Source organism: Haemaphysalis longicornis, unplaced genomic scaffold (genome assembly GCF_048455015.1).
Source record: "Haemaphysalis longicornis isolate Haplotype H1 unplaced genomic scaffold, Haemaphysalis longicornis Haplotype H1 scaffold_4, whole genome shotgun sequence".
Lineage (NCBI taxonomy): Eukaryota > Metazoa > Arthropoda > Arachnida > Ixodida > Ixodidae > Haemaphysalis > Haemaphysalis longicornis.
The window spans coordinates 117,644,523-117,667,971 of NW_027526361.1; the positions used below are offsets into that span (position 1 = coordinate 117,644,523).

Here is a 23,449-nt window from a genome sequence, read left to right on the forward strand (position 1 = left end):
GAAACCGCAAGCACCATTTTAACACAGCCTTGATATATGACCCGCAGTGATACCAACAAACAATTGGAAAGCAGAAACCACCGCAGCAGTGTGGTCCCTGACAGTTCTCAACAGTTGCCTATCGGAGCACAGTTCTATATAAAAGTTGGTCTGAGGCACCTAGAGCGGCACACCCTCTTTGGCTTCACCCGCAGAATCCTGTGCTGGGTTTCAGCTGCATATAAAAGAAACAATATACTTGCATTAAAATACGCACGAAACAAACTATTATGACTCATACACTGCTTTTCAACATACTATACAACTTTATTGAGTGTTAGTATTCATACATTTCAGATTTTAATAGCTGTCTATTTTAAATTGCACAGAAAATGACCAATGTACAAGGAATAAATACCATAAAGATAACACTAGGCTCCAAGTGGCATTTTCACATATTCACTTTCACTCAAAAACATGGTTAATAAAGACGGTATTAGGGTCGACTGCTTCATAAATAAATAGACGTGTGCGTCTACCGCGGCACTGACACAGACATTATACAACAGTGAGCATCAAATATGCTGTCTTATCAGATAAACCAAGGTAATTCAAAGGCGGAATTACTCATTGCGCTTGCCATACTATGTTTACGCATAACTGTTTGGGAAAATGCAGTTTGCTATTAAATTGTAGGGAAAGGCCTAAAAACAAGCCATACACGGTTGTATTATCAGAAACCTACAACGGTGCAGTGCAAGAGTTTAGGAAAACAACGCTCGAGCCAAGATTAACGATAAAACATTTTGACACGAGAGGTCACATGCGGCAGTATGCCACAATTAAAACACGATTATTAAAGATAGTAGTTTCCTGACACCAGACGTAAGTGTAACATCAAGCTATATGTAGGCAAAATAGACTTTATGAGCGTCCTGAAAAGGCCTTTGACTTAAGGAACGTTACTTGACCAAACAATTTGTAGTTGTTCAAAATAATTCATCCCCGAAAATCTCGTGAAAGCCAGCGTGAATATTATATAATTTTGCAAACCAGGTAGCTGGAAGCATGTTACACATAATAAAATTTAACAAGCAGACTAATTATATACGTCATCAATTCAAGCGGGAACAAGTCAGACATCCTTAAGAAGCAAACAAGCCAGCGTTGAATCATACAGGGGACCAGTTTTACAAAGCAGACTTGAAAGCATTTTTTCCAGCCTCAACGTTTTACCTTAGGTAAAATTCACAGTTGCGTGCTATAAAAACCCTCCCGTCTTGCTGTAGTGTAATTGTGACCAAACCCCTGCTTCCGCCAAGCAAGAAATGCAACTTTGTTCAAAGGAGAAGACTTGTTCAAGCCAAATAAGCACATTTTAAATTCTTCTACGGCATGGGTGTCAGCTCACTTACAGTACTAAAATTTATCAATGAAGGCGCAAGCCATCTGCGTAAATAAGCACTGTCATTTTTGCATCAGCAGCAGCACTGCCATGAAAAAAAATCTAATGAGCTACACTTGAATAATAAGGACGTTACAATGCGGTGCCATGAACTACATTAACACCCACTATAGATTCAAAGGCAGCCTGCGCATTGTGCCAATGATGAAAAATAAGGCACGACTTCAGTGTTAAGTTGACATAAAACTTGCATGTGCCAGTAACTTAAACCTCTTCATCTGATTTCCCCCCCCTTCATGCCTTTCATCTGACCTCCTTCATGCCTTTCAAGAGATATTTTAACCTCTACCAATAATTTAAAATCCCAAGTAGAGCTATTTCAACAGAGACTCCAACTTAAATGACACCAGGCCACTGTCAAACTTCACATGCTTTCCAAGAACTCCCTGCAAAAGTCCCAAGAACTCTCCAAAGGCACACAACCATATGAACATGATGACACGATGAAAAAGATGACATATGCGGCGAAGAGGATGACCACATCCTGAAGTGACAATGCAGGCGGCGAATCCCTGATGTGTTTCTTGCGAGCAATATTGATGGCGCCAGTCCCTTCTCTCAGAATAACCGGGCCTCGAGGAGACTTACTGCTCACCTCATGTACCTTCAAAGAAACAAGAATATTTTGTTACATGGTTGCTTTAAATGAGTGAGTTGCTTAGGCCCTTTCATAACACAGTAATTGATTTAAAATCAGTGATTTCTTGCGTTTTTTCTGGGAGTGCTGCTAAAGGTGAGAGTGCGCTAAACAATATCACCAGACAATCAACGAAATTGCCCTGATTCTGGAAAGTATCCCACTTTGCTGCATCGGCATCCTGAATATAAGGTTTTTTTATCTTTGAGAGGTTTCGTTTATTAAATAAATCAAATAATAATTACTATAATCACATTTCGGCATTATATTTTACACACCTTCTCTCTGCAAAAAATGTTCTCTGTACTGTATAATGTGCTCCCTAGAATGCTGTAGTGAGGCTGGCTTAATATAACTTACAGCTAAACGATGTTTCTACCGCAAAGAAATAAATGGCCAGTCATAGGAAATCATAAATATCGCACTGTGGCAGAAATTTTTGGGGGAATTAGTTGCACCTAAAATATTTCCCTCTCGATATGTATTACCTCCATGGTTCGTAGTGGTATGAGGCAGAAGTTGAGCTGACTAATGCTGAACTAGGCTGTTGCACAATTTTCTTATAAATCACAACTATAGCACATTTTCTTGCAGACGACACTTTCTGTGCTCTAAACAATTCCCTTAAAAAATTACCCCTTATTTACCCACCTGTCAAAATCCAATGCAAGCATTGCTCATGCTACGGCTGTATTTGGGAGTATTATTAGTGCTACGGGCGTATTAAAAGCGGGAAATTTAAATCGTCAGTTGCCACCGTATTGTTGTAGCAGCAACCACGTTGGGCGTGTCCGTGGTGCTGGCAAATCACAGCAACAACTCTCAAGGTGTAAAAGCTAAATATTTTCAAAACTTAAATACAAAATAGTGTTTTTTTTTTGCCACTGTTGGAGCATTAGTAATAGGCGGAATGTGAACACAATGGCCAATATTAGCGTTCACGATAACTTGTTAACAGTGAGATTTTATTAGGATGAACAGGCCCTGAAATTGAGTCCCGCAAAAACAAAATGCCAGCTTACCCAACCAAAATTATGACCCGGGTGTTTCTGCCAGGGACGTCTCAAAGTGCACTTCCAGGAAACTTTCGCTAACGTGTTCCGAAAAGCTCCTACTGTCACCTTGAGCACAGGCCAAGCTGTCACTGAAAAAAAGTTCAAGTTTCAAACCATTAGTTACAAAGAAACTACCTAAAAACGCGCCATGAAAGACCCAAAAATGGCAGTGCGTACTTACTTGTAGAATGCAATGATTTTATCCCGTGCAAGAGCTCTAATGTGTTGCCTTCTGATGATACACTTCCAAGAAGGGGTCCAAATACAATTAAAATGGCCATATGCATTCCTTGTACAGCTGTTTTAGGTCTATCTTCACCCTATTGCCTAGAAAATAAACAGTACAAAAATATCAGAGAATAAATTTATGCCTTGCTTTACCCAGGGAGCACGAGAAAATATTGAACAATGTCTGATTCGTCCCACGAAAGTCGAATGTCTTTTTTACACCGGAAGCCCTGGTAATCTTTTCTTGCTAAACAATTTGAGATATAAAAATATTTGAACATACTTTAAGCTCACCTGTCCTTGGGCTATGCGAACTGCTGAATATCTGCACAATATGCACGACTCAAAAGGTACTCTTTTGTGGCTTATGAGCTCCACAGGGCATTCATAATCCGCCGCACTCTCCCCGACGACCCTTCAGCATGCCGAAGATGTCTTCAGCCAGTAAATGCCACAGCCATGACTGCGCAGGAGCATGTAAAGAATGGAAATAATTTGTTTTCATTTTTTTTTGCAGAGAAACAAAAACATTTGTCACAACCTATCAGTGGAGGGCCAAATGTCTCCACAGTCAGCCACAGACTCTTTCTGAACAGGTCATAGAGTATGAATACAGAATGTAGCAATCTGCTTTTGCAGTATAATTTCTACGTTCAAAGGAGAACAAAAATGGATTAATGTTAGGTGCACATCATGATTCAACAACTTTGCACCTGAGCGTTTCGAAAATTATTCCAACTCTCTAGCTGCCACTGACATTGATAGCATAAAATAGCAGGAATGAATTATTTTTAAACTTACTTTGTGACGTTAAAACTTCTAATAGTCCACACGTGAGCTTTATGGGCAATCATTCTGAGGTCTCAGGTTACCACTGACATTGACAGCATAGGAACGGCTCCACACTTTCTGCGTGTTTCCACCTGACTTCCCCTCCACAAAAGGAACGTTTTGTTACTACGCCGCTGCTCAGACAACCACTTTCCCGAATTCACTACACGTCAGGGAGCCAACTAAAGTTGACTAGTGTAAATAGACCATCTGAATTCATCGAAGGCATTGGAAGAAACGGGGCACAACTACACACACAGCACAGATAAACGTAAGCAGTGCTGCCGCCAACGTCTTGAACGCACATCAACATTAGGCGGAATAACGTGATTAGCACAGTAAATGTATGGCTCTCAGAAGACCAACACAACGCAATTAACACGGAAGTTTGAAAATACCGATAAGGCGAAAGACAGACGCTCCGACAAATAAGCCGTGCAGTGTGTGCGCGCGAGATAATAGCGTGCGACTAACTCGAGAAGATTCAGCACCGCTGACAGGTACAGCAACCGTCAATATACAACTAAGCAACACCACACCTGAAGGGGACATGCAGACTCGAGAAATGCGCGCACCAGCAACTTTCTAAATAGCACTAGCTAACGTATGCAGTCAAACGTTTCTCGCATCGAACAGGCAGCGGAGCGGCACGTTTATCGGACGCAGTGATGAACAAGTCAATGAACAACAACCGTTACCAGAACATAAATAAGCAGCACTGACCTTTTTTGCGCCTCCCGGCAAAACTTCACTTCGTCGAACAGTAAATACAGCCCGAGGGCATGAAGAAATCCGCAGTTTCACTGGTTTCACGCAACTGGTAACGTTTCCCGCCAGTCTGACCGACAGTTCATTTAGTACATCAGGCGCATAACGCGAGCAATAAAGAACACCGCTATAGAAGGCCACTGGTGGCGCTGCATGCGGACAAACAAAAACTAGCTTGCAAAAACGTTGAGACGTAGGGGCGCTGCTGTCGTTAAAAGTGTTCACGCAGTCCCGTTTTTCCCTCATCGTCGTTGTACCCGATGCCGTCCCACTATACCATGCATCAACGCAAGCGGCGCTGCCTTGCGGCTGTCAACGCATGCGCACGGCATGCCGTACTGAAGTGGCGGTCGTTTCGTAATGGTTTCGGCCAACTTTTTCTTCCTCCGTGCCTTGGGCGATGCACGCCGTGGCCAGTGACCAGTCCGCGGAAGAGATCACAAGCTCAGCACCCGTGATCGCTTATATTTGCTTCGGAAAATGGGAGTAGGCCTCTAAGCGGACGTCTACGCGGCTCTGAGGCTGGAACAAAGAGCTCAGATATTAGCCAATTTAACACGTTAGTTGGGCTAAAGTTGTTTCTCGCCGCGGGCCGTGAGCGCGTGCGGTATGTGTGCATAAACTTCGATGACAGCTTTATTTCGTTTTTTGCAGTGAAAACAAAACGACGCTTCTTTATTGACTGCGTTCTCTTGACAACAAGTCTTTCCAATACCAGTAATATATACTGCGACGCTCTTTGGTATCCACGTTATAGAAAACTACTTCCGTATGGTGAATCCAGTGTGATTACTCGCTAATAAGCGAGTAATAATACACCTTCCCGTTTTCCAGCAATTTGTCTTCATGAACACCAATAGTGTAGGAAAAGAGCAACGGGGGACCAGGAGGAGAAGGCAGGTCATTCGGTGAACTTGAATTACTATGACAAGTAACAACATTAGGGTAACACTGCGAATTCTCGCGATACTGCAATGGATAATTTGAAATAAGAATGACATTTCAGTATAAATATATAGAATGTAAGGCAGATGCCGCGGGGTAGATTTAGTTCTCCGGGTTCTGTGTCGTTCTCATCCTGCAGAGAGGCTTTCGTTTTTGCTTGTGAAAATTAATAGCCGGGACGAGACAAAATACAAAAACGAACTTTTTAGCATATAACTGCATGCGTAGCATGATGTGTGCGGTGTAAAATGTGACGCAGTCGGTTACCATTATGTATGTACCCCATCACAACATAAGTAACGTGGACTAAGTACCATTGAGCGCGTACTACACCACAGCGAGATGATGACTGAGTGTTGAACAAAAACTGCCGTTTCTGCGAAACTTTGTAAACCAAATGCATAAAATGTAATGGCCTCAATAAGTGTTTCGTAATGAAGATGTTCACAAAAGCACCACGAATTCTTCAGCGCTATAGCAGCTATGGCTTTGCCCGAACGGCAGACGGGGAAAGGGAAGACGTTTAGTCCTTCTCAAATTGAAGTCACTGGTGATTTGTATACTTGACGCCTCAAATTAGAAAAATACGATGTTCACAAAAGTGGTTTGGGTGCCGCAGAACACCTGGAAATGGGTTCCTGCAATTTCTTCTTTTGCCTAAGATATCCTCCTCTCGACATTTTTAATGCTTTGTACGGCGTTGACAAAAAAGTGGGATTTTGTTTTCTGTCAAAGGACATCACTAAAACTACAGCTTAGCCGTATTATGAACGTTAACTGCTGCAAGGCATTTTCATAGATGTCGGCGAAGTTCATTAAATTTTATGTGCGGTGTGCGCGTAAACGCGCACGTGCATCTTGGGTCAAGAAGCACCTAATATATATGCGGTTCATTGTTCCAGTTGATGCATGAAAGAGAGCATACTTCACTGCCATGCACAATTTATGTGGAACAAGACACGAGCAAAAAATATACAAACGCACTCTCCCCAACCGTTTACTGGGACATAAGTGGAACAGTAACTGGAACCGCCGACATCGCATGACCCCATTTCTTCGGTTCCAGATAAAAACCACGAACATAAAGAAAACAAGCTGACGGTTCCAGATAAGATCCACCTATATGCTTCGTTCCAGTTACTCTTTCGTTTGGATCCACATAAAATATATGGATCACCCTTGTTAACTGGAACTTATGTGGAACCAGATTAAGAGTGTAGTGGCCGACGCCTCCGGGTAGTATACAAAAGCAGACGACCCTGACCGCCCTCCATGTGTTTTCAATTACAAGCCAGAGCAAAAGTTGGTTGTACTTAATTTAATCACATTGTGGTGCGTTTAAGTGACTGCATACTTAGACTAAAATGCCCTTAAAGTATTTGCAGAGGCTAAACAAAATAATATCCGCTACAACAAGCGGATTTATCAGCTTTCTTTTGAGTGAGCTGTCGCGATCTTAGCGACGTGGGACAGTATCCCCAAGTCGGTTGGTCTAACTTCCTCACTATCCTTATCGTTCTTTCTTCTTGCGTACTGTTAACAAAGAAAGAGTTCGCAAGTGTACCATAAACACAGAATGCTGCTCATCCTATAGCCTGAGGTAACTGTAAAGGGTTCCTTCAGCGGGAGCATATACAAGACGACGCGACCGAGAAGCGCAGTCGACTCAGCTGAGACTGCTGGCCTGGCAAACGCCTTCAAAACGAGTGGAAATTTTATTTTGTATTTTCGCAAACTAAATGATTCTTGCTTAACATTTTACGTCATGCGATTTACGAACGGCAGCTAGGGTACATGTATACTAGCGAGTAGGTAAGACAGCGTCAAATAAACAAATTAAGCGCAACTAAAGGACGCAAACCAAGCACCAAATCGCACGTCAGCTGTTGCAGAGATGTGTAATTCTATATTTACAAAACATAACACAGCTACATACACGGGGCGCGGACCAAGTATTTGCATGCGATCGTCACTGACTGTGTTGGTTATATCGTCTGCAGGGGTCGGCAACCTACAGCCCGCGGGCCGAATGTGGCCCGCGGGGCTGTATTATGCGGCCCCCAGCACGTTGTCAACCCCCCCCCCCCCTCCCCCTGTTATTAACAACCTGAACGCCGACACGCCAGTTTTGACCGTAAATAGTGTTTCACCGGGAGACCAGGTCAGAAAATGTATCGTTTCCAGCTGCATTGCTCCCCATATTCACACTTTGCCAGATTATTGTCAAATATTATTGGCAATCCGCGGAATTTTTTTCTCTTTGCCTTCAAAGCCCCCCCCCCTGTCCCACCTGATTTGCCATTCAGCCCTCCGCCGTGCCGACTTCATGCAACTCGGCACTACACCTGAATACGTTGCCGACCCTTATTGTAGTCTGCTAAGTGCGAACTGGGGATATGTGATGCAAGAGCGTAATTAAATTAAGTGAGAGCAAACAAGGAAACGGGACGGCCGCTCAGTTCGCTCGCCGGACCATTTTGTTTTACGGCCACTACTTTTGGAATCACAAAACAGATTTCACGCTTCTGAAGCTCGCTGCATTTTGTCACTGAACCGCGAAATGAAACGGCAAGCTAGCGCTGCACCGTGTAGTCGTATAACGGTGACGCAAACCAGCAGTGTTTAATGTAAGTACACGCATAGTGGGCATGCACGTACTCAAAAGCGCGGGGCACCTCTGCAGACGAGGCTGCAGTCCGCCGGTCTCGCAAACTTTTACGCGCCATAATCACCGATTGCGTAACTACTTTATTTTTATCGCCTGCTGTTGAAACTTCCTTGTCACCAAGTGTATTAGTTTACACAAGAACCTTTCACTTCAAGCTTCACTCCATTCGACCATCGATCTGCGAGCCTGCAAGTGGCAGCGGGCACAGCGCCGTCACCATCCCAGCACTTTTGTCGACGCTGTAAACGTACTTAACGCTGCACAGCTTTTCTTATAAAGCCAAGTTGATTGCCGGAAGAGATCGGACGCGTCGGGGATAGTTTGGAGACCATGTCGCAAAACAATCGGGAGTATCGAGCTCATTTTGCTTCTGTCAACACGGGATCCTATGGGACCCCCGCAGATTTGTACTACCCGGAAGTACTTCCCGGAAGTCGGTTTCGCAGCGCCCCCTGGGCAGCGCAGGAGCCCTATTGACTACGGGGTTTAACAAGCCGAAGCTGCACGTTGGCTACGACGCCGTTGTGGAGGGCCTCGGAATAATTTTGGCCACCTGGCGGTCTTGAGCATGCCCCGGAATCTCAACACACGTGTTTTCGCTTTTAGCCACCATTTGAAGAGTTACCATCGCGGCCTGGACTGAACCCGCACTCTTGGCTCAGCAGCACAGGACATGAAAGTGCAGACGAGGCTAATTCTCGTTAAGACGCTCACCTTGGTTATGTTTTCCTCCTCTGCTGCAACGAACACTCCCGGAGGTGGCTGTTCGTAGAGGTCCTTGAGGTCCCTGGCGGATAGAAACGAAATTTAACCTCTAAATAAATGTGCGCTCGTGCCATACAAGGGTTAGCGAGCATATTACGGAAGGCATAAAATGTAAGCAGGTAAATGTATCAAATTAAAGCACGACAGGTGATAAGCGAAAAACGTTTTTATGCGACCAAATTTTCGATGTTTTTTCGAAAAAATGCGCCATGCGTTCTTCTGTATGGTTAACAAGCGAAATTGTTAAGTGCGGCCAGTGTTTAAAGCTGTGTTACACCTTGCATGCTTTGTTAAAGTCTCTTCCATTATACTGTAGAAGAAGTGACAACTGGGCTCGTTGGTATTGCATTTGGAACATCTTGATGGTAGCGCACTTACACACAGACACAAAGAAAAGAGACGACAAACCGCAGCGCTGTGGTTTGTCGTCTCTTTTCTTTGTGTCACTGTGTGAGCGCGCTACTATCAAGACGTTCTTCCATTATACGTTGCATGTTTGGGGCATTTTCTTTCACTCCCGTTCCTGGTCGCGGAGTCAAGCCGACTGATCCTCAGAAGTGGTACGATGTGTGGCCTTGCAATTTCGAAGTAACGTGCGGCCGCTGTTTGCCATTGCCAGGTCGACACTGATCCGCCCGAACCCCTTCCGCCCCTGTCCGCAATTATCCGTTGATATGTGATTCACGTAGTGGCGCACTGCCTGCCCGCCCTGCGATGAGCGAGGTGAACCCTGCCAGACGTTCTCCCTTTGACTACTAACTCATCTCCAACGTCTTTTTTAACGCATGCCTGTCTGTTTACGGGGGAAGATTTTTCTGCGTCCACAGGACCGTTTTGGTCTAGCGATATTAGGCTTCGCTTTAAAAATGCAAGTTTTTCTGGACAAATCACCTGCCACACGTCCTTCAGACACTTCATTCCCTGCGTAACGTCGACGGCCAGCGCAAGAGCGATGACAACTGCAATTAAAAATCCATGATTCGCCGCGCATCTGCTTGGTGCTCCGGAAATGATGCCGTGAATTTCTTTTCAAAGCCGAACACGTGAGTGATTTGTAAACATTGCGGGATTACTACCGCAGAGTGTACTCTGGAGTCTCTAGGTCGTGTTTTGACCACTCGCTGCGTCTACGCGACTTTGTTCAGTAACGAATCAATTCGAAAATGCTTTCCTCATCTCTGCATCCTCTTGCCGATTTCCCATGATGTTTCGTAGGACGTAAAAACAAGGTGGTTTGACTTGATAGCGCTGCTGCACGGCTCGCAGAACCTCCGTCAAAATCAGTCAGCCCAGCGTTTAGTCGGCCCGCCGCTTGTGGATCGTCGCAATTCATTCGCTCAGTTGGAACTAATCCACGGAACATTTGTGCCTGGAAGAATTCGTTTTTAGTTGGTTATACTGTAGACTGTACTGAGCTCTAAGTCCAAGTCCCTCCACAAAAGCGCACGTGCGACGCCGCGCTGACTGGTACGCTAGTAGAAAAGTCTAAGGCCTATTGAAGGCGGCAGAATTAAGGGTCAGCGAAGTTAATATGCGTACTAACGAATTAAAATAAACCGAAACTTTTATCGCACAGCGCAAAACCAAGCTGCGGGAAATACTTTTTGACCTAACTAGCACAGCAGTCAGCAGAACGACCGCCCACCTACGAATGCTTTCCCGTCTAAGCAATGCAGTCGGTAGACATGAGATATTTGTGGAAATTTTGGGCACGCTAATGGCACGAGTCCTATTCAAGGAATAGTCCTGTAAGTTGCTTGGAATGCTAAAACTAAACAAAAACGAAACTGGCTGTACATTATATACTTTAAATTTCATCCCCCGACAGCACTGACATATTGCCAGGTGGTCTTGAACGCTAGGGATAATGCTTTGAAATTCGCAAGTTTGAGTCCCCGATATCGCATTTTTAAGATGATTAATTTGTTTTTGGACAATGTTTTCTATACTGAATTCACCATTTTTGCGCTGTAACGTTCATTGCTGCCCGTGGGAGTTCGCAGAACGAGTGCGGACTGACACTGACACGCTGGAGTGGTCTCGTTGGCATGGTGTTGCCATTAGCACCGACTTCTTTCGGGCACAGTTCCGAATCGGCCGCCTCTGGGCCTGCTGCGAAGACGCCTCTTACGATACAGGCACGAGCAAGGCACGCTCCAAAGGGGGGGGAAAAGCGCATGGCATTTGAGCGTCTCCGGTGACTCGGAGGGCGTTCATCGAGTGCGTTCATCGAGTGCGTTCCTACGCTAGTACTAATTGCTAGCATTCCAACCCTTGCTGTTAGTCTTATCTGACGCAATTTACAGCAGACCACATGGCAGAAGCGCCGTATGCCGATTACTGAGATTTCGACAATGCCCAGCCAACGATAACATCGGATGCGAAGCATGCTGTTTCACAGTACCGGAACCGAAACTGGCTTGAATTCTAATCTCAGACATCGTCCAATCACGTAGCTGGCCGCCGCAGACCGCGCATAGTAGTTCGTCTTTCGGTATTTCTTTATAAAAGAAATACCGCCTTATCGATCAAATGTGCGATGAAGAGGGTTTTTTTTTTTTTTTTTTTTTTTTTGAGCCAGTCTACGCCGTGAAAGCAAAAATAGCAGCTTGACAAATTCACTTCAGTGTCCCTTTGAGAACGGAAAGATCGTTGCAAATGTAAGAAACGAAGGAAAGGGATCAAAATCGTTTACGCAGACGCCTCAGCGGTGATATATTTCTTCCGTTGGGACAGATAAATGACTGGTGTAAGTATGCTAAAGTGCATCGCATCGCCGGGGAATTCGTAATCTGCGCAGTTAAAGGGACAGCCAACCGCCTTTTGTGGAGTGCATGGCCTCTAGCTCATATGAGAGCCAGCGTATTAATAGCAAAAAAAATTTCCACAAATTTTCTTAAATCTTGAAAGTGCTGCCATGTTTTGTCAAAGCGTGACGCTACAGTTAAAGCTCGCTAATACGAACTCGAAGTGGACAGCATCTCAGTTTGAATTAACGAAAGTTAGGACTATTGAAAGTTAAGAATAGCAACAGAACACAACGACTGGAAGGCATTAGGGCACGTCAACAATTTGATGCTTGAACAAGTCCGTGATCCCCACGTGCTTTTCGTAATTAAAGACAACAGCCAGCACCTTTTCTCGAACAAGAGAATGTGGCAGAAGGCCTCCTCTTCCCCTTTATCAAAACTGAACAAGAGCTGGACGGCAAGGAAGACAGAAGGGCAGCATTAAACACGGCCACGACTTCCGAACTGGCTGCCGCTTTGGTGCAAAGTCCTCCTCCATCTACTCGTGATGACTGGCAGCGTCAGGTTTTGCGTTTCTGACAATAGAAATTTCAGGACTGTTCTATTTACCCTGCAGCTCTTAAACTAGTTCTCAGCAGTGCGGTGTTGGTTACGACATCCTGCATAACCAATGGAGCCAGACTTTCACTTCTTGTTCGTCTGCTTTTGCACCCTCTCGGCAAGGAGTGCCGGGGAAGGGGAAGACATCTACTCGTCCTGCACCCGTCTGCACGACTGGTGACTCAAACAGCGCAGTTCAGGGGCCGAGAAGCTGCAGCATTTAGACGAATGGCGAAGAGCTGCAGCTCCTGAAGTGGTCCACGTGGTGCAGGTGAATCGAACGGGCCCGAAAACCTCATCTGCCAGCACAATACGCAGCACTGGAGGCGCGTTCACAACGACGTAGTCCGCAAAGAACACGTCTTCGAAGGCGTCCGCCATGGGGGTATTGATGGTTTTACCGGATTGTCCACCTTCTTTTTCCAATTTTCTCTCCCTTCCGAAGTGAGAGTGTAGTGTCGCGTGTAGGCTGCGGGCGCGTTTCTCTGGCCGTACACTAGGCTCCATGCAGCCGGCGCGGTGGCGCGTTGTTCGAATTATCCGTGGTGGAGGACACTCGAGCTCTTATTAACAGCCTTGTTTATACGTAGACGTTTATGGAGCTTGGCCGGACCAAATAGTACAGTTCGAATTATGGAAGTTAGAATCAAAGAAATTTTACTGTATTTACATACAAAAACCTGAAAGCGCTCTGACGAGCTAGTTGGTCTCACATGGTGGAAATAAAATTGCGGTGAAACGACGGGGGAGAAAACGGAGAGCAGCCGCTGGCAAAAGTGTGAGAGGGAGGGCGGCACGCGCGGTTATAGCGCCATCTCTCTCACTGGCTCCAGGGGACCTCACACTTTGCCATGCATCGACGCCAAGGAGCGCCCTTCCCCTCACACTTTCACCGTTACGCTGCTTAATGCGCCGCTCTACCGAACCACGTGACCCTTGCGTGGGGGGTTCAAACACTATTTGCAACAACATACTCGACTTCGGCGACGCGCTGCGTGATACCAGCCGAGTAGCGCACGCCGCCGTGCTTTCGATGATCATACTGTAACATCCTGAAACGTAGCAGATATGCGACGTAACCGAGAAGACTGCAGTTCACGCCGCGCACAAACAGACCCGGTCATGATTTCAAATTAGGGAGCATAGTAATCGTCAGTAATGTTTTTCTTTGTTATGTTTCTCTTGAAAGCGATCATGTGACCCTCGACTGACTAGAGGGAGTTAGGACAAATGCAATGCGTTCGCTTCTTTGTAATTGAGAGGCTTGTACTGGCCTATTGTGTTGCTGTTGCGCCAAACAAATAACTGCCATTTTATTGCCGAACATAAAAATAAAATACGGCACGTTATTTGTATGCTCCGTTATCTCTGACTTGAAAGCAGTAAATAATATTGATTCTTTCTCTAGAGAACAATTTTAAACTGCACGTCATGGAAAACTCCGCCTGTAGCAGAATTCAGGGAAATTTCATGGCAGCCACTGAAATTTTTCCACCTACTTCACCGCGATTGTAACCGCCCCTTGCAAGCTGTTTCATGCTTTGAAGCAGACTGAGGCTTCCAATGCGTTACGCATACGTTCCTGCAGACTGTTTTAAAGCAAAGCTTTTTTACTTCTACCAGCGAACGGTTTCGTCGTGGCCTGCGCCACAAGGAACTCCCCACCAGACTAAATGAACACTACTGGCACCGCCAGGGATCGAACCTGGGCCATATGAGAAGCGGAGCGAGGGCCTGTCGTCTTAGCGACTAAACTACTCCCGCACGTAGAGGCGGGGAGACGGACGCTGGCTTCGAGTCAGCGGCTGGGGAGGAGAAGGGCGCTTTTAGATGCGACTGCATCTCATTCACTTGCCTTGTCCCTCCATACGGCGTTGTTGTTGTCCGTCCACACCCCTCCCCCATTCTCCTCGCCGCGCGAGCTGCGCTCTCCGCCGCTCACCCCCTCTCCTCTCCGATAGCGAACACTCTCTAGCGAGAGGCATTGGATTGGATTGGCTTGGCTTGGCTTAGATTGAATTGTATTGGATTGTATTTGGATTGGATTGGATTAAAGTGGATTGTGTTGGATTGTGTTGCGTCATAGCCGCGCCACGTTGCGTCATAGCCGCGTCAGGGTGTTCACGGCACGTTTCACGCGATGGGAGAATCAACCTAACGGAAACAATAACGGAACCCCCTATGCGTCGCATCTACACAGGGGTTCCCGCGAGGGGAGGTGGGAGAAATTTTTTTGGAGGTGACACATGAAATGAGAGTGAGGGAGAGGCAGTGAGAGAGATGACGCAGTAGCCACACGTGCCGCGCTCCTCCTTACCCTTCGAAATATGCTCCTCTCCGCTTTCTTTCAGCCGCCTACGCACGGCCGGGCTAGAGCGGCGGCGTCCGCAACTCCAGCTCGGCCGTGGCCGACGCTACTTCGTTTGGGACGCCGCGCCCGGGAATCCCAGGTGACGGCTGGCAGAATCTCTGGTTTCACTCTTTGTAGAGCCACGGTGTGATTTCAAGTGACGTCGCATAAGCATGTGTTGTGGGTGTCGTTTACAGCTTTCTTTTCCAACCGCCTTCACTGCGTGGATTGGAGCCAATTCTTTTATTACATCACGTGTTCTCAGCCAGTCACTGAGAGGGCGTCGCCTACAAGTTATCTTTTTGTGGAATAAAAAGAAAACAGGCCTGCGTTGTTATGTTTGTCGCATTTCGTCTAGGTTTTCAATGGTGGCTAAGAATTATGCACCTTCACTGGTGAGGAAGGAGGCAAACGGTAGAACTGGTGCCAGTAAACGTCACGAAAGAACAGAATGACAAAACCCCACAGAGCCAATTTATCACGTGACAAAAATGCAAGCCAAATAGACACAGCTTCCGGCAATTTGGAGGAGTTCAGAGAGAATTCACGGAGCCGAGAATAGGGCCCCTGCTGTCGGCGAAGCCTCAAGTGGCCGATAAGATAACGTCACAAAAATGCCTTAGCCTGACACTGCTCGGACAAAAGCTGACTAATAGGGGCGCTTTGAGGCCCACAATCTAAAGTATTAAATTTCGCCACACAAAATTTGTGCAGAGCATGAAAGGGACTCTGCAACACTTTCAATAAACACTTTAACTCTTTCCTTCGTTACTGGAAGCATTGTGGAAGCTATGGTTGTCACCATCACAAAGCAGCACGACGCGATTGGCGCGTCGCAGCAGATACGCCTTATGTTTCTCCTTTGCACCTGTGAGTTTCTTTTTAAAGTGGCTATCGAGGGCGCTCATTGCTGCAACAGCCGGCCAATAGCCGCTACACCGCTGGAATGGCGTAATTCTAGAGGTGGAAGGACGCCAAGACCGGGAAAGAGAGAACAATCTTTTGAGCAATTTTAACCGGATGGGCATAGAGCAGTTTTTGGCTGAGGTACTTTTAGACCCCTAATCTAAGTACTGGATGTCTTGGTTGGAGGTGTCTTACAAGCATTTAATATATAGAATAAAGTTGAAAAAAGTGTTGCGGGGTCCCTTCAACTGCATGAATTAACGTCTACAAGGTGAGTGGCCTACCTAATAGTCCGCGTGGGCGTTCCTTCTTAACCCAAATGAAGGTGAACGAAAGATATACGGCGTTTCATTGCGAAAGCGGGATATAAGATGGTAAGGCGAACATTTTCCGTCGCTGCGAAGTGATGGCTCATAAAAATGCCGACAGATGGAACACAAAATGTCTGACGGCTCAAAAAATAAAAATAGGTGGACAAGTGCTAGGATTGCTGTAATTCAGTTCATAGAAAATGGAGCAAAGTTGCGCCTCGAAATCGAACTCTGAGAACCAAAAATGCGGGACGTGCACAATCCCCAAAACAAAAAAGTGGATCCGTGGCCCTACGTGACTACAAGCGGACCTAAAAAATAAGTTGTGTGGCTGAGACATAGAAACACGTTTTAGAGACACCTACTGGGAATTCAAGAGAAGTTTGCGAATGCTAACATTGAGCGATTGAGGTAGTAGGCATGTTCGCAGCATAATTTTTAAGGACACCTCACAGCAGCACAGGATGTCCTGCAGGGAAGGCTAATAATTTTCATGCGAAGTTCCCAGCGCCCCCTAGCAAACATGCACGCTTTGCGCAATGCGTCCGTGCTACCAAGTATTCCCGCCGTTGCCGTTTATCTGTTGTTTTTCGCTATGAACGTCAGCGAAGCAATAGGTTATCACCGATAATAATCCTCGACATCAAGCTAAAACTTATTACCGATCATCATCAACTCATAACCGGGAAGATCAATGAGGAGGACATCGACCAACTCTGACCTGCGATTTCGGCAGCCGTGGTCCATCTTTGCCGAAGCAGCCAGCGTCAGTTAAGCCTCTTTCACCGCCTCCTACAAATCGAGTTCCCAGTATTCTCGGTGATGATTGCACATTTGCGCGCGATCGCCCCGCAGGAAGGGTATTAAGTCACAGAAATTCTATACACACCAAGCGGTCGTGTTGATGACAGCGCCGGTGCATAGGAGCTGGGACGGTAGATCGGTAATGCATGCACTGTAAGAACAGCGATGCCTCGGTTTCCTAAAAGGTTACACCGTTCATTAATACAGGCAGATAACTTGCGGCGTCTACACGCAAAGGGACCGAAGAAATGAGGGCGACAGAGCGCGTGCGGCGAATGATGACGTCATGTCGAGCTTCGCCGCGCTGGCGATGCCGTCGTGCCGCAGCATCTTTGCTCGGCCAGCTGCTACTCCTCGCCATCTAACGGGCCTGTCGCACTGCATTCCAGCGTACAATGGACTCTCGATGCTAGTGCAGGGCCGGGTAGGCAGCAAAAGAGGGGGCAATGGGACTGACGTCGACGAAAGTTTGATATTGGACGACAACAAGAGGAGCGAAAAAACCCGTCGTACCACTAAGGCATGCAAATATCCCCAGTGAGACAGTGAGAAGGTAAAGCATGGCTGTCGAAGCATGCGAAGGGCGTGCCATAAATGCCGCGCTGCGGGCTCCTAAAGCCGAAGTACGCTTGCACATTGGTACGAGCCTCGTGTTCACGAATGAGGCATTCCTAAATATGCAATAAAGAATATTCTATATCATTTTCGCCGTGCTTGCGCAGATACTTCGCGCAGAGATACTTTCCCCGCAAATCAACCTCGTGGAGGTGGCAAGGGGTTGACGCTCTAAAACCGCTCGTGGGGTCGCCCTTACCGTCGAGTCCTGAGCAGACATTGCGGAGACGGCACCTCGTGTTGGAACTGGATGGGGTCCCAGTTGTATTCATTGGCCACTTTCTTGGGAGCCATGTCGTCGTTGCCGTTTGAGAAGGCAAACGGCCGAGCAGATGAAAATATTTCCTCGTGACTTACTTCTTTCTCTGCCCCCGTGATGACAATTACAATGTGGCCGGTAGTAGGGTACCTGGTGAGAAGGAATACGATCTCTCTAATGCCCCCATAAATGTTTAACTGGCCGAGGCCGTAATTGCGTGTTATGTTATTCAGAACATAACTAAATGCGAGCTAGAATTACCAGGCATACATAGGCATCGAGAGGCAGCCAATATTTCGATCGATGAGCCTCCCTCAATCGTTCATCGAAGCCGCAGACTGCGCCCAGTCTGACAATCTGCACCCAGTCAATGTCTCGGATTGATGAGGATATACGCAGACATGAAAGGGCTCCAGGATGCGATTTGGACAGCGAAATTCAATTTCGCTGCTCTCTGAAGTTTTACAACTTGCGTTGCATTCGCAAGCGAATAACGTTCTGCAACATCATCACCATACATATGCTTATATCAGGCGTTTGGCCAATAGTCAGACAGAAATTGACGGTGGTTGTCCAAATCGCGTCCTGGAAACTTTTGTTACCGGGTGTTCGTATAATCCGACATTGTGCACCAAGGCACCTGGGTATTTGCTAGTTAACGCATAAGAAGACGAAGATCAGGGGTTAAACGTGTGCCTTCAGAACACTGAGCACTATTTAAACGCTGTATCAGGATTCAATTATGAATCGACCAATGTATTTTCGTTCCGACAAACTTTTGACCATTTTGAGAAATGTCGGTTACAATAAATTTTTGGCAGCTCATGGAGTAATTGGCGTCAAAGACTTTATATAGGCTCCAGAAGAATAATTTCCACGCTTGTGCATTGTTAATACTAGGTCGTCTAGCCTAATAGATAGAGTTTGCAGAGAGTTGATAGAGATCTTGATAGAGTTGTAGACAAGTAACACTTAAATATACCATTGATAAAGGTTCATTGCCGATTAATTTCAGCAAAGTTACTGTAGATTATTGTATAACAGGTCAATAAATACCTCAAAGAAGCGGTTGTTTTTGCGACACTTACGTATTACCGTGCATTTCTGAGTTCCAAGTATATCGGTTCAGCCACGTTAATTTTGTTCTCGGAAAACGAAATGAATTTTATGTTTTATGTTCACTGCAGGATATGGGTCTTTCTCATCAAAGCAATACGCCCCGCCCCGTGTTAGTAATCTTCGCGTCGTCGATGCTGGTGTGGTGTCGACCGGTGTTGCCCTTAGCTGTAGCGAGCGCCTCTCTCTTTGCTCGGCCTTAGGCAATTTAAAGCGAAGCTTTCCTTGCCTCACTGCCGCCGACTGTACGCGAAAACGCACTGCACGAAAGATAACTTTACACAAACTCAGTTTACAAGATGATGTTTGGATTCCAGAAAGGCACATCAGGCGCCTAAAAAGAAAAAAAAAGCATTGCCGTGGTCGTTATGGAACCTCAGTCCCTCGCGTTATGAATCCGGTGTCTATCCGACTGTGCCATTCCGACACAGGCGAAGCATTTTTGATTCTGGTCTGTGACTTCGATTCAGGTTGCATGGGAGAAAGCTTGACGCTTTAACCATCTTCCTCTTAAGATAGGGGCTTTAATGTATTTATTCCTTTGAATGTAATTCCGAGGCGTACAAACGTGGGAGACTGTGCTTCGTTGCTGCCCCAAAAGCAGACGCTTCAGGGTCCATTGAAGGGCAGACCGCACCGCCAGCAGCAAGTCCCTACGGAATAAATGTATAGGGCGTGGATGAATCCGCATATCGCCACAACTGTCAATCCAAGGACAATGCCACTATTCGCGTAAACGTATTCGCGCTTTTATTCAGATTATGGACGTTTTACGTGCGGAAGCGACACCTGGGCTGTGACGCACGCCGTAGTGGAGGGCTCCGAAATAGTTTTCACCACCCGGGTTCAAAGCGCCGAAGACTTGACAGGCGGACGTTTCAGATTTTAGCCTACATCTCGAAAACAAAAGTCAAGGCCGGGATTCAAACCCAAATCCTTGGGCTCACAAACACAAAACCCAGCCACTGAGTCACCGCAGCAGGCCCGTGCTTCGATACCTTAGTTAACAGGACACCGTCGAGGTCCCAGTTGTTAGGTTTTAGGGGCGAAGCTCCTTAAGTCATGGGTCTGTCCATCCCTTGTGTCTCGTGGTACGTGACCGCCGCATGCTTTCGGAGATGTCGCAAAGTGGGCCGCGTTGCACGCGCAAGAACCGGCTGCAACCGGCAGCGCAAACTCGGCACCGGGAGCGCGAGCTTGTCTGTGTACGCCAACGGAGGCGCGAGCGCACGGGCACTGCGAGGGGGAGATCACGCAAGAGATCACGCCACGAACGCAGGCAGTCGTTCTCGGAGATCGAACGAGACGCAATGACCTTTGCTCGTTTCCTCTCGTCTTGTTCGGGCACAAGTTCGCCCTAAATAAAAGTTCTTTCTTTACCGTTGTGTCCCATCCTACGTGACAAATTGTGGTGGGGGTGCGGGGTAGTCCTCGATGGCGCGGGGTCTTTCACCAGGTCTGGGCCTGGGAGCATTGACTCCGAAAATAAAAGTTGATTTGTACAATCTACGCACACAGTCTTACGTCTTTCTTAATGATGTAATGGGCGAACTTTCACGGGAGAGTTACGGTTACCGATGATCTCCCCCTCTCGAGCTTCGCCCCACTTATCATCATTCATTCCGTGGATATGGCGTGATTTTTTTTTAACTTCTGCGTTGGTGATTGCTGGTCTCTAATGACAGCTTTCTCTACAACCAGCCTTCTGATACTGCAGATGCTCACGATGATGATGATGATTACTATGGTGCAGATGACGCATCCTCAGCCCATATGCCGCGGACTAATCCAAAGCGTTCGAAGAGGTACTTCCGGGGCCGCATAATGGACAAATCGTGCCGCGTAGACGAACATTACATGTGCCTATTTTTGGCATCGTATTTTTAGAAAAATCGTAGTTCTAATAAGCGTGCTGGTAGGCTGAACCGAATGAAAAGATACCAAACTGCCCTTATTTCGACATAATGCTCTCAGTTCACCTAAGGGAAGATGCAGCAGCAAATAATGCTGGTCTTCTGCGAAAAAAACTACCATCTTAGGGGCTCTAACTCTGGTCATACGCATGAAAACCCACGACTCTACTTCTAGGCCACTCAGGTTTTTTTTTCTTCATGACTAGACAGCAGAGGCCGAACAGGAGCTCGATATTAGCAGTTGCTCATAAGGATACAAAGATTATTCAAAAACAAACCAGTGTATGACGATAGCGGGGGTGCGACAGTTACAGTCAGTGCAGACCACCTGCGTGCTCGTGCTCTTTTTGTGCTCATTCAACAGCGTGTACTGCAGTGAAGCACAGCGAAACGACAGAGACAGGGGAGGGCAGCCGAAGCCGAGTATTTACCTTCACAGTTCTTTCTCGTTGTGTCGGATTTACAGCCGAGATGACGACACGCGTAGAAAGCCGGTACAGTGTGGTAGCTGTCCGCGGCAAGTAAATACAGAGGAGTTTCAGCGGGATGGCGGCGACGCAGACGGAGGTTAAGGTAGTAAGCGTCGTTTATGCTTAGTGGTGTCACGGCTAGAACGCGGAGAGGCGGATAGCTCGCGGTTAGCTAAGCGGGTTACAGAACTGCAGGCAGCGCTAAGTAGCGAACGCGACGAACGCATGGCCGTTGAGGGAAAGTTAAAAGCAGCTGAGCGGGAGCTAGAAAGGATCGTAATTTCGCCGAAAAAAGACGAACTCCTCGACCCATGCGGCGGAGCGGAGGCATGCACCGAGGTGACACGCGGGGCGAAGGGTGCGAAATGCAACAACTACTCCCACGTGCTGAAAAATACGCAAGTCAAACTATCGTCACTAAATAAAGGCTAAGTCAAACCAGTCGGAAAGCATGGTGCCATGAAAGAGCAGGGCGTGGCTGATAGCGTGGTAATCATTGCGGGGGATTCGAACATGACATGAGGAGGTGCAGCGCAGTTGTAAAGGAAAGGGTAGAGGGGGATAAGCGTGTGAAGGTCAGGTGGTTGCCCGGTCAGACGATGCAGACGGTATTGGCAAAAGCGAAGGGGCAGCTGGCCTTTTCCACTAAACCTAGAAACCTTGTGGTAATTGCCGCGGGGTTTCACGATGTTCTCAAGGGGGAGGAGGTAAAACTTGGCCAGGAGATAGCGAGGGGGGTAAACTACCTCCGGGCGACGGCCCCAACTGTGCTCATTGCAGTCTGCACCGTGCCGTAGGTGACAAAGCAGGGCGTGCACACCGAACGGGCAGTACTCGCTGCTAACAGCGAGATCGTGAGGCGCGTCAGGGAACTTTGGCTTGAAGTGATAGACGTGAACAGGGTGGTGAGCAGCATCGGACACAGGCAAGCTTTTCAGTAGGACGGGATCCACTTTAGCCCCAGGCTAGGAAACAAGGTGGGGTGGCGCTTAGGTGGGAAAGCGGTAGCCTTTTTAGGGGGGCCACCGGCAGCTAAGGAAGGCAAACTAGGAGACGCAGGGGAAGCGACGGACACATGCACACTCAACGCTGGGAGGCAGCCAGGCCTAGAGCTAAACGGAGAACCTATAGACGTAACTGGGAACGTCGACAGAGGCGATTTAAGTTGAAACAATAGAGCGAACAATTTTGTGAAAGTCAAAAACAGATCCGGTAAGCGGAAAACGAAAAGTAAAAACAAATGCAATAAATATTTATTCAGCTACATAAATATGCAGGGAGGCAGAAAGCCTAAGTGGGTGGAACTTTTTTGTAGAACTGGTTCTGCAAAATAATTGTAATAAACTGGTTCTAAATTCGAACAAATTAAAAACCAACTTGAACGGGCAAAAAACCGTGTAAGCCTTAGCCACGACTCACCTCCGAGACCTTCGGTGTTCTTCGATGGGAACCTGAGGTGCCATTTTGACGAATGCTGAAGTGCAGAGGGAACAGGCTATTCCTTTGAGTATGTCTTTGGATCATTTGTGACTAACGTGTAGACAGCAAAAAAAACATAAACTTTCTTTTAACGTTGCAAATCGCCTACTTTATCGGCAGCGGAAAGCGAGCTGAAATATAAGCTCAGTGCTCAAGTAGTATTGGCGGTGAGCGCGAACACAGGCGGCGCTGCGAAGCGCGCCTCCATGACGTCAGCTTAGGGATTCTCGCATTTGTCGTCTGCTTCACTCAAGATCGCTCTCCATGCTGTTTCTTTGCGCTCGGTCAACGTCTGATGCTTGTCCGCACCAGAATTGGCGTAAGGGTAACTTTTTATCATAATAATAGGCTTAAAATCGCATACACTAGCTCATGGTGTCAATTAAAGTATAGTTTTGGATACCGCTGCGGTACGGGAGAAACATTGCTGGCGCCACCCCATTCCTTGCGAAGCTGGTCCTGTGCGGAGCGCGAACAGTCGCTGCTAGGCGTCAGCTTCTCGTGTAAGGATTCGAACAAAAGGAACAGTCAGCTG

The 23,449-nt window shown here is 46.9% G+C and overlaps 1 protein-coding gene and 1 long non-coding RNA gene across 3 annotated transcripts in view; both read right to left on the reverse strand.

Annotated features, from left to right (window-relative positions):
* The window catches only part of LOC144179960 (ubiquitin-conjugating enzyme E2 Z-like), a 43,020-nt gene extending 20,122 nt beyond the window's left edge, over positions 1-22,898 (reverse strand). The window contains exons 1-3 of the mRNA XM_077708375.1: positions 22,855-22,898; positions 17,877-18,086; positions 9,291-9,363 (exon numbers count right to left, since the gene is read on the reverse strand). Coding sequence (XP_077564501.1) covers positions 9,291-9,363; positions 17,877-18,086; positions 22,855-22,898 — 327 coding nt within the window. The remainder of the gene's footprint in view (positions 1-9,290; positions 9,364-17,876; positions 18,087-22,854) is intronic.
* Positions 355-5,047, reverse strand: LOC144180519 (uncharacterized). Of its 2 annotated transcripts, none has more exons than XR_013324449.1 (5): positions 4,919-5,047; positions 3,659-3,827; positions 3,318-3,463; positions 3,104-3,225; positions 355-2,048 (listed from the first exon to the last, which is right to left on the reverse strand). It is a non-coding gene; the product is annotated as an uncharacterized LOC144180519 (long non-coding RNA). The 2 variants fall into 2 exon arrangements; XR_013324450.1 differs by having other exon boundaries at positions 3,659-4,297; positions 4,919-5,026.
* Positions 22,899-23,449: the final 551 nt, after the last annotated feature.